The following is a 12088-nucleotide window of genomic DNA, read 5'->3' as shown; positions in this document are numbered from 1 at the left end:
TTGATATAGAAAATAGACCCAGGAGAGATAACATAAGAATTATTGGACTACCTGAAAGCCATGATCAAAATAAAAGCCCCAAATCCCCAGGACAAGCAAATTCTGTCAAACATTTAAAGAACAATTAATCTCAATACTACATATACTATTTAGAAAAGTAGGTAAAGAAGGAGTCCTACCGAATTCCTTTTACAACACAAATATAGTGCTGATACCCAAACCAGGAAGAGCCAAAACAGAGGAAGAAAATTATAGACCAATTTCCCTAGTGAATATTGATGCAAAAATTTTAAATACTAGCAAAGAGACTATAGCAATATATCACAAGGATCATACACTCTGACCAGGTGGGATTTATACCAGGAATGCAGGGCTGGTTCAATATTAGTAAAATTATTAGTATAATTGACCATAATAATAATGAACCCAACAGAAATCATATGATTATCTCAATAGACAGAGAAAAAACCTTTGATAAAATACAGCGCTCATTCCTATTAAAAACACTACAGAACATGGGAATAAATACAGCTTAACATAAAATGACAAGTAATATTTACCTAAAACCATCAGCAAGCATCTGTAATGAAGATAAGCTAGAAGCCTTCTCAGTATAATCAAAGGTGAAGCAAGGATGCCCATTATCACCTCTATTATTTAATATTGTACTAGAAATGTTAGCTATTGCAATAAGAGAAGAAAAAGAAATTAAAAGAATTAGAATAGGTAATGATGAAACTAAACTATCACTTTGCAGATGATATGATGTTATACTTAGAAAATCCTAGAGAATCAACTTTAAAAACTACTTGAAAATATTAACAACTTTAGCAAAGTTGAAGGATATAAAATAAACCTACATAAATCATCAGCATTTCTACATATTACCGACAAAGTCCAGCAGCAAGAGATAGAAAGAGAAGTTCCATTTAAAATAACTGTAGACAACATAAAATACTTGGGAGTCTACCTGCCAAGACAAACCCAGGAACTATATGAACACAACTGTAAAACACTTTTCACACAAATAAAGTCAAATCTAAACAACTGGAAAAATATTAATTGCTCATGTAGGCCAAGCCAATATAATAAAAATGACAATTCTACCTAAATTAATCTATTTATTCAGTGCCACGCCAATCAAACTACCAAAAATTATTTTATAAAGCTAGAAAAAATAATAACAAAATTCACCTGGAAGAACAAAAGCTCAAGGGTATCAAGGGAATCAACGAAAAAATTGGAAAGAAGGTTGTTTAGATGTACCAGATCTCAAACTGTATTATAAAGCAGTAATTATCAAAACAATCTGGTACTGGCTAAGAAATGGAGTGGTAGATCAGTGGAATAGATTAGGTACAAATTACATTATAGTAAGTGACCACAATAATCTAGTATATGATAAACCCAAAGATCCAAGCTTTTGCAACAAAAATTCATTTGATAAAAACTGCTGGGAAAACTGGAAAACAGTATTGCAGAAACTTGGTATAGACCAACATCTCATACCATATACCAAAGTAAGGTCAAAATGGTTACATGATTTACACATAAAAGGTGATACCATAAGCAAATTAAGAGAGCATGGAATAGTTTGTCTGTCAGATTTATGGATAAGGATAGAATTTAGGACCAAAGAAGATATAGAGAGCACTACAAAATGTAAAATAGATAATTTTGATTATATAAAATTAAAAAGGTTTTGCACAAATAAAACCAATACAACTAAAATTATAAAGAAAGCAGAAAACTGGGGAAAATATTTGCAACAAGTATCCCTGATAAAGGCCTCATTTCTCAAATACATAGAGAACTGAGTCAATTTTTTAAAAAATACAAGTCATTCCCTAATTGATAAATGGTCAAAGAATATAAACAGGCAGTTTTCAGACAAAGAAATCAAAGCTGTTTATAGTCATATGAAAAAATGCTTTAAATCACTATTGATCAGGGAAATTCAAATTAAAGCATCTCTGAGGTACCACTTCACACTTATCAGAATGGTTAATATGATAAAAAGGGAAAATGTTGGATGTTGTAGGGGATGTGGGAAAACTGAAACACTAATGCACTATTGTGCACTGATCCAACCATTTTGGAGAACAATTTGGAACTATGTCCAAAGGACTATAAAATTGTACATACCCTTTGATCCAGCAATACCACTGCCAGGTCTATATCCGAAAGACATCCATAAAAGGGGGAAAAGGACCTATTTGTACAAAAATATTTATAGCACCTCTTTTTGTGGTGGCAAAGAATTTGAAATTTAGGGGATGCTCATTAACTTGTGACTATCTAAACAAGGTGTTGCATATGATTAGAATGGAATATTATTGTGCTGTAAGAAATGACAAGGAGGATGATTTCAGAAAAAATCTTTGAAAGATTTACATGAATTGATGCATAGTGAATTGAACAGAACCAGGAGAACATTGTACACAGTAACAGCAATATTGTTCGATGAAGAATTGTTAATGACTTAGCTATTGCAGCAATGCAACGATCCAAGACAATCCCAAAGGACTAATGATGAAGTGTACTATCTGCCCCCAAAGAAAGAACTGATAATGACTGAATACAGACTGAAGCATGTCTTTTTTCACTTTCTTTCAGTTTTTCTTTTACTCAAATATTCTTGTACAAAATGACTAATATGGAAATGTTTTACATAATTGCACATGTAACCTATATCTGATTGCTTACTGTTTCAGGGAGCGGGGAGGGCAGGGAGGGAGTGAAGGATAGAATTTGGAACTCAAAACTTTAAATAAAAATGTAAAAAAAATTTAAAAGACTTTATGGGACTATAACTTTTGTAAATTTTATTTTTTATTTATAGAAAAAAGCATGTCCATAACATAGTACAGTAAAAAGATGATTGGACATGAAACTGCAAATCTGCTACACACAACTTGCTATTCCTTTCAAATATACAACAAAATTATCATGTAAATTTCTTTTTTTCCCTCCCCCCCACTTTGCTCTAGAGATGGCTACCATTAGACACAAATAGGTGTGTGTGTATGTGTACGTTTGTATGAATGTATGTAAAATTATTCTATACATCCTTCTATTTATCAGTTCTTTCTCTGGATAGAGATAGTGTTTTTCTTCATATGGCCTTTATAGTTAATTTGAGTATTTATAATAGTCAAAATAACTTATTCACTCAAAGCTGTTCTTAAAACAATATTGCTATTACTGCATACAATGTTCTCTTGGTTCTGCTCATTTCTCTCTTCATTATTTCATGCACATCTTTCCATGTTTTTCTAAAATCACTGAGCTCATCATTTCTTATAGCTCAGTAGTATTCCATTACAATTGTATGTCACAACTTGATCAGCCATTCCCCAATTGATGGGCATCCCTGAAATTTCCTGTTCTTTGCCACCACAAAGAGAGCTTTTATAAATATTTTAGAACATATAGTTTCTTTTCCTTTTTCTCTAATCATTTTTGGAAACAGACCAAGTATTGGTATTGTTGAGTCAAAGGGTATAGACAGTATAATAACTCTTCGGGCATAATTCCAGATTGCTCTCCAAAATGGTTGGATCACTTCACAATTCCACCAACAATGAATTAGTGTCCAATTTTCCCACTATTTTCTCTTGAATGGAAAGTATCCCACCATTTAAACCTGGCTGAAGGACTCTAGCTTGGAACTGACTCAAGATAGGGGAATATTTTCTCTTACTGTTTAGTTATGTCCCTATTCTTCTTTTATGGCAAATTTCGATAATTGTGTCAGGTGATCACTATGAACACAATATTGAATAATTATCTTATGTGCTAATACTGGAAAACATCTGAGCTATTATAATAAGATTCAGGCATAAGATTTGAACTATTTAGCCTAGAATTTTAGTCTTTTCTATATCTGAAACAAGCAGAAAAGTATTTGGTCTTGTCATCTGCCTATTACTAGTTATATATTCCTGTATAAGATAGGATGCTTTAAGGTCTCACAATGGTATGGAGATAATTAGGCAATGATGTAAAGATTTGTGAAACCAGGAAATAACTCAGTTATTTAGTGAGGTTGATATCATAATTGTTTTCTGTTCTGTGTTAATGAAATTCTTTTCAGCACAATTAGTTATCTTAAAAGAATGGCTTGTGGTCTCTCTTGTGTTGTCTTATGGAGATAACCCAGTTTTACTCAGTGTTATTCATTTGAACATGGCTAATAATTGAAAATGTTTTATTATAAACAACTTATTTGATGTGCACTGTTTTGAAATTGATTACTCAGTGTATTTATACATCCCATCTCAGAACCTTTTGTTACAACTGCAGTTGATTTGACAACTTTTAAATGAATTCATTCTTGTATTAGAAGTTAGCTTCTTATAAAAAAGTATTCTGTTACTAGTTTTTCAGAAGAATCTTATCCTCTTAAGAGGGGAATGAACAGCTAAAAGAAAATAACTACAGTAAATAGTGAAATAAATAGTAGAGTGAAAATTTGGTTTTTGGTGAAAATTTGGTTTAAATAAATAGATAAGATTAGATAATTATATATACCAAATATAAAAAATGGGTTCAGAATTTTCTAAAAGTAGAGACATATGGTTTCACCTAGCTCTCACTACCTGAGTTGGTTATTGACAAAGTAAAATTAAAATTCTATTAAAGATCCATTTTTATAAGCAATTTTGACAGAGAAGGAAATCCACTAGAAATTGTTCTGAAGCCCCATTCATTCCAGAATGCCTAAGAGGAGAAATCACTAGAGGACCAGAGTTCCTGGTGGACCAGAGGACCTGATGCTCCTACATCAGGAGACTCTTTCAGAAACCAGATAGCTAGATGAGATGAGAGGTCTGAGTCTTAAGATATGATGGACCAATGAAATGGGCAATTTTACTTTTTTGCTTTTTATTTCTTTCTTATGTGCCTCTTTTCTGTAAGGTCTACTTTCCAAAGAGGACTGTTCTCAATGACTCATGTCAATGTATCAGTCAGTCTCTTCTCCCTCTTCCCTTCACATTGTTTCCCATCATAAGCCCCATAGTTAAAAACCTTTGATGAGGCATTTGTCATATCAATTAGTGTTTCATTGAGGAAACTGTCTCTCAAAAGAATCAAAGATGGAATGAGAGAAGTGATTATTTTTCTATTATATTAATAACCACTTATTAAATTGGGTTCCATGTTTTTCTTTTCCTATTTCCTCATTCAGGGACCAGCCCCTGTAGGCCAGTCAGTCAGTCTCTGAAAGACATTGCTGATAGATGAGATTGGCCAAATCCTCTGGAAACATACTCTTCCTTCTTGGGCAGGACCCCACTCAACTAGAAGACCTTACTTCTGTTTAAAGTGTAAAAAGGATCTAATCCAGGTGAATTCCCACTCCAAAGAATTGAGCTATGTCTCTTACCCCCACCACCCACACCTCCTACCTTCAATTGGAATTTAAAGTAACTCAGTTTAAGAAGGAGAAAACCAGTCATGATCTTCTGGGTAGAGATGGATTCCTCTGTCCAGATTGCTGGAGGTGGCTGAGTCTCATGATCAAGCCACATTCTCAACATGAGGAGCTGAAGACTTTGAGCTTATCTCCTCATTAATATGCCCACCCTCTCATTAATGTTCACCAATCAGGGTTGATTTCTCCTGACAGAGGCATCCCTGTCAAAAAATATTTAAGGCATTCATTGTCTCCATTAGGGGTCTTTGGTTATAGAGAGAAACCACTGACCATCAATTTATTGATTATCAGCTAGTCTAATTAATAAATTGATTATTTATTGCCCAGAAACTTCTATCCCTTGGGCTTTTCATTCATCTCATTTTCAAAATAATTCTGACAATTCAACTGTTAACATTTTAACTAATAAATTTCTAATTGTTCTTTCTTGCTTCTTAACATTAACTGCTATTCATCTTTCACTCAGACAGCCTCTCATTGGAAGAGCAGTACGTATGAAGGAAATAATAATAATAATAATAATGATAACAATGTTTATATAGTACTTTAATAGTACAAAGCACTTTTGAAATATCTCATTTGATTCTCACAATAACACTATGAGTTAGGTGCTATTATTATCTCCATTTTACAGATAATGAAAATGAGGCAGACAGATATCAAGTGACTCACTCAGGGTCACACAGCTGGTAAGCATCTGAGGCCTGACTTGAACTCAGGTCCTCATGATTCCATGTCTAAGGTTATAGCCACAGTGTCCCCTAACTGCACCACCTCACTGGGAAATGCATTTCTGGTCATTGGTGTCTAAAAATGTTTAAGTATCCAATGGAAATCTCAAAAGGCAATGTAGCATAGCCTCAGAGAGAGGATGACTTCCTTACTGACTGTGTGACTCTAGTCTGTGTAACTCTGGTTCTTAATTGCTCTACATTGGTAGAGGTATTTTCCTTATTGGCAGTTGCATGTGTGGATGAAATCAAAGGTATGGACCAATTTATTTTTTCCTTGAATAACAACTTCCACTAAGCAATTAGGTCCTGATTAGTGAGAATAATGAATCCATGAGTGGTATTATTCTAATGTGAATTCTGTATTTCCATTGAGGGAGAGCCAATTGCCATATTTTACATAATCATAACTTCAAATAATGGGAATATGAATACATGCAATCACTTTATGGGATTCATTATTCACACTGATCGGACCTTGCTGTAATCTCCTGGTGTCTCAAGTTAGTGTGGTGTTGACCTTGGGTTCTTAAAGGCTATGCCAAAAGAATACAAGCTCTATTAGGTCCTACCAAAAACTTTGCAAAGGCTCTGAGTGTGGATATGATGATGGCCTATGTGCTTCTTCCTCTGGAGATCAGACTTGCTAAGTTTCGAGAGGCTTGTCATCAGAAAGTTGGTTACCAAGCGATGACTTCATCTTTTTCTTTCATTAAAGCAATTCATGAAGACTGCCTTTTGAGGCATGGAGAGGTTGTGTTCTTCTTCACAATACCCATCACCAGTAACAGTGGCAGTATTTGACCTGGCAAACTTCCCCATGTTGAAGTTCAGGTATGTACACATGTATGAAAGGAACATGTAATGGCTGAATACTTTTCAATGGGAACCTGTCAGTTTTTTCTTCATAGTCAATTAGCATTGGCAGAAAGTAGAGTCAAAGATGTTTGATCCAAAGTTATAATTTATGGGCTGGATGAATGAGGTCCTTACTGCATCATCCTTACTTTACATAGTTGTGCTTTTGTAGACTAATATTCATAGCATGTGGTGGCTAGAAAGGACCACAGAATAAGTATTCTTATTTTGTCCAGGTGTGTGTGGGTATGGGTGTGGATGTGGGTGTATGATAGATCTTTTTGGCAGTCTGGTGAAGTTTATGGATTCTTTCTCAGAATAATGTTTTGTGGTCTATATTTTTAATTGAATGGAATGTTAAATTTCAATTAGAGGTTAGTGAAAATAAAGATGTCAGACATGTTAAAAATGAGGCACCTAGCTAACAAAGTAGATAGAGTGTCAGACCTGGAGTAAGGATGACCTGAGGCCAAATTTAGCTTCAGACACTTATTTGGCTAACCCTGGGCAAGTCACTTAACCTCTGTCTATTTTAGTTTCCTCATATGTAAAATGGGGATAAGAATAGTACCTTCCCCCCAGAGCTGATGAGAGGATCAAATGAGATAATATTTGTAAAATGCTTTTTAAATCTTAAAGTGCCATATAAATGCTATTATGATTATTATTGCAATGTAATTTTTTTTCTCATCTAAGTCCATGAACTCCCTGAAATCTATCCAAGGATTTGGGTCTGTGGACCCCAGGTTAAGAACCTCTGCCATAGAAAAAAATTTAATTTAAAACTTTTAATAATAATAATTTTGAGTAATTAAGTATGTCTAAATGGAAGAACAGAAGATTAAGGGGTAGGGAGTGAGGACCCAAGAACAGTTCAAAGTGTTTGAAAAGCTGTCTCAAGGAAGAGGAATTAAACTTTCTTACTTAGTCTTTGAGGGCAAAACTACAAACAATGGGTGGAAGTCACAAAGAGGTAGATTTCAATTAGACAAAAGGAAAAATTTCCTAACTAGCAGAGTTGGCCCAAAGTGGAGACACCCAGTTTCTTTTCACTGGAGGTCTCCAAGTAAAGGTTGGCTTGTCACTTGTTGGGGTTGTTACTGAGAAAATTCCTGTTCAGGCACAGGTTAGACTCTGATGTACCTTCCAACCAATAGCTTCTGAAATGTTGAGCCTCACACACTACCTTGCTCAAATTAGGCATTCTGGAAATGTTTACTGAGATGCATAACAAACCCCTCTCATTTTCCAAGTGATAAAACTGAGACCCTGACAGATAAAGTGTTTTGTCCCATGTCACACATCCAGTTAGTGGCAGAGCTGGAACTGGAGTCCAATGTTCTGGATTCTAGGATTTTAGAATTCTATACCATGAGGCTGACTCCACACTGGATGATTCCTCATAATTTGGAGCACTTAAGCTAGATTGTTTCCTTCTGGCTCTCTGTATTTCACTTTGCTCTTCTATGTGGCTGGGAAAAAAGCTTTGGCAAAAAAAAAATGTTATTGGTTGACTTCCTTTGTGGATAAGCAATGAGCCAACCCTTCAGGGAATCAAGTTCAGTCACACTGCATGCCAGTAGCAGCAAAATAGGTTACCTTTGAGTTAATTAAAGATGACTCACTGGAATTATCTGTCATGCCCTTGCCCTGCTCTCACTTTCAAGAAGAAGTTCAGAAGTGGAGATTCCATTCGGTTATTTAATGAACCTCCTCCTTTCCTCTGCCCTCCCTGTAATGATTGAACAGTCTTTTGTTTGACAGATGATGGAGCTTCACTCAAGTGCAATTTCTAATCTGATTTATTTCTCCTACTTCTCACTTTCTTGTAAAAAGTTAGGGTTCATGTGAGTTCATTTAGCTTTAAAACAGGAAGGGACCTTACAGTTTGAATCCAATTCTTACATTTTACAGATGAAGAAACTGTGGCTCAGAGAAATGAAGGCATTTAACCCAAGGCCAGAGAGCTAGTAAATAACAGAGAAAGGTTTCAAATCGAGGTCTTTTGACTCCAAATCTGGATCATTTTCCATCCCATTGGGCTAGACTTTGGTTTTGTGTTCTAAGCCTTGCAATCCTGAGCAAGTAACTTAAGGCTTGTCTGTAAAAGGGAGCTGATATCTGGCCTGCTTACATTGCACAGGGTTATTGTGTTATTGTTATTACGTTAAGATCACAGAGTTGAGGGCTAGAAGACTCCGCAGATATCAGAGGGTCCCACTCCTTCATTCTATTGACCAGGAAATTGAGGGCCGGAGGGATTAAGTGATTTTCTCAAGGATATATAGGTAAGAAAGTAATTAGAATCAAACTTTGAACTTCAGTCCTCTGATACTCTTTCAGGTCTATCAACTATACTGTGCCGTGGATAAAGCACTGGGCTTGGGCTCAGGAAGACCTGAGTTTAAATACAGCCTTAGACACTTACTAACTGTGCAATACTGGACAATAGTAATAATAGCTATTATGTGCCACGCACTGTGCTAAACAATTTACAATAATTATCTCATATGATCATCACAACCCTGGGAGGTAGGTTAAATCACTTAATCCATCTGCCTCAGTTTCCTCATCTGTAAAGTGGAGATAATTACAGCACATACCTCTCAAGGCTGTTGTGAGGATAAAATGAGATAACTGTAAAGTATTTTGCATACCTTAAAGTACTATATAAATCCTGGTTATGATGATGATGTTGATGATGATTATAAACTGTTGTTCTGACTCTGGGAGAAAGAGTGAAACTAATGATTTTGCACAGCTCTGCCTCACTTATTTCCAATTCAGGAGCAAGTCAAGACATCACCCTTGTCATGTCACTAGTCTTCTTTGAGAGCAAAGGATGAACAATATCAATATTATAAACTAAAATATTAAACGAAGGTATGCTACTATGTTGGTCTAAACATAGGCTACGTCAAACAGAAGCTGCACTTCAAATGACAAGATCTTTATAAATTTTTTTTTTAAAAAGTACTGAAAAATAACACTGATTATAGGTTGCAGTCAGGTTTTATGCAAGACAGATTTTCTTGAGGGGATGGCTATCTTCAGATCAAGAAAATACTATTATTATTATTATTCTCTTCTATCTCTTTCCTCCTTCTTCCCCTAGCTTCTCTACCATGTTCTGTACCTCCTCTTTCCTTTCCTGTCCCTATTTCTGTTTTCTTTCTCCATTCCCCATGTCTTTTCCCATTCCCCATGTCTTTTCCCATTCCCTACTTGGTTTTGATACTTGTATCATCATTATGTCCTTCTCTCACAATCCCATTTCCAGGATAAACTCATCCCTAGGAAGCACATTGTCATGGAGATTGCTTCAGCTTTGGTAATCACACATCATTGATAACTCAGTTGCTTCTGCTTCTCATTGGAGGGCTGAAAGGCAGAGAAAAAAACTCCTCCCATAGCCCCTTTTTATAGAGGACTCAAAATTCCAGCAATTTCTTCATTTGCCACCAACTGCCCTATTTGGTTTTGACTCCACCGTTATCATCATACCCCTGTTTGGGGTACCCTCTGCCTTTTCTCTCCCCATTAGATTGTAAGTTCCTTGAGGGCAAGTGCTATCTTTCTTTTTATTTGTATCTCTCAAGCTTAGCACAGTGCCTAGCACATAGTAGGTGCTTGATAAATGTTTATTGTATCACATGGCATCATATTCCCCTGTTTAGTTGCCTCATTCTTTGTCTGTTTTCTTCTTCAAGGTATAAGAAAGAGTATGAATATCAAAAAGCATGGCTGGACATTTGCTCAGAAGTCAAGGAACTCTTCTACAACAGGAAGAAGTAGCAGCAGAAATTCTATGCAACAGCATCATGGATACCTACTTACTCATTGGGTTGGACAGGAGGTCAGTTTTCTCTGCTAACCACCTCTCCACTCTGAATATCATAGTCACATAAGTCTGAGTGGGCAACAGCATTGAAGATAAGAAGAAAGGAATAATTACAGGTGGTAAATAGTGTAATACCACTAAGGGACTAGTCTATCATAATGATAATGACAATGATATCTTAGCTTACATTTAAAATGTAACACATTTAATATTTTAAGGTATTATATCTTAATCATGGCTTACATTTACAATTACAAAAACACTTTATATGTGTTATCTTACTTGATCCTCATTATCATCTTTGTGATCTGTGAGAGGCAGACATTATTATTATTATTATTTTACATCTGATAAAACTAAGGCCCAGAAAAGTTAATTCAATTCAATTTAAACAAATATTTTAAGCAACTTGCATGTTCAAAATATGTTCCAAATGCTGGGGATAAATAGAGAGACAAAACTGACATAATACTTGCCCTCAAAGAGCTTATATACTAGTAGGCTTTAAAGGGTATCATATATAGATTTATAAGGTTGGAAGAATAGCAGGATCATTGATTTATAGAAAGAAGGCATTTTTTAGGGGTCATTTAGTCTAGCTCCCTCCATTTGTATGTGAGCTTCAGAGAGTTTAAATGGGTTGCCCAAATTCACAGAACTAGTAAACTGCAAAGTCAAGTTATGAACCCTGGTCTTCTAACCTAAAATACAGCATTCTTTCCACCATACAACACTAGGTCTTTACAACAGGACTAATGTGAAAATATGTTTAATAGGAATGTATATGTAGAGCCTATGTCAGATTACATGCCACGATGGGGAGGGAGGTAGGGAAAATTTAAAACTCAAAAGCTTATGGAAGTGAATGTTGAAAACTAAAAATAAATTAATTTTCTGTATGTAAAAAAAATAAAGACTTCAAGGAAGAAAAAAAACCCCCACTACGTATTTAGTTCAATTCCATCATTTTCCAGATGAAAACGTTGAGGATCATTGAAGTTATGTGACTGGAACCAGGATTCCTCCATTTTTATACATGGTGCTTACCGTCTAGGGATACCTTTTCCATCCACATATTTTCCTATGATAGAGCCAGATCTTTGCTTCCAGCTTGCTTTTGATGTGGTTGCTGTATTATCTTTCTGTAGAAACAAAGAAAAATCTTGAGGTCAGAGACTTTGAGTTTGCCCCAAACTCCTGAAAGTGTTTCCTCCATTT

General features: G+C 35.3%; 1 protein-coding gene across 8 annotated transcripts in view; it reads right to left on the bottom strand.

The window, feature by feature from the left end:
• The window catches only part of CRACR2A (calcium release activated channel regulator 2A), a 221257-nt gene that overhangs the window by 47681 nt on the left and 161488 nt on the right, over window positions 1–12088 (bottom strand). For all 8 annotated transcript variants that reach the window (XR_003568605.1, XR_003568604.1, XM_027856428.1 and 5 more), the window contains one exon: window positions 11918–12012. Coding sequence is in view for 6 of the 8 variants with exons in the window: in XM_027856428.1 (XP_027712229.1) it covers window positions 11918–12012 (95 nt within the window). In the remaining 2 variants the exon portion in view is untranslated. The remainder of the gene's footprint in view (window positions 1–11917; window positions 12013–12088) is intronic.

Source organism: Vombatus ursinus, unplaced genomic scaffold (genome assembly GCF_900497805.2).
Source record: "Vombatus ursinus unplaced genomic scaffold, bare-nosed wombat genome assembly UNPS02011431.1, whole genome shotgun sequence".
Lineage (NCBI taxonomy): Eukaryota > Metazoa > Chordata > Mammalia > Diprotodontia > Vombatidae > Vombatus > Vombatus ursinus.
The sequence above is the reverse complement of the archived record's forward strand: the minus strand, read 5'-3'. Positions and strand labels throughout refer to the sequence as shown.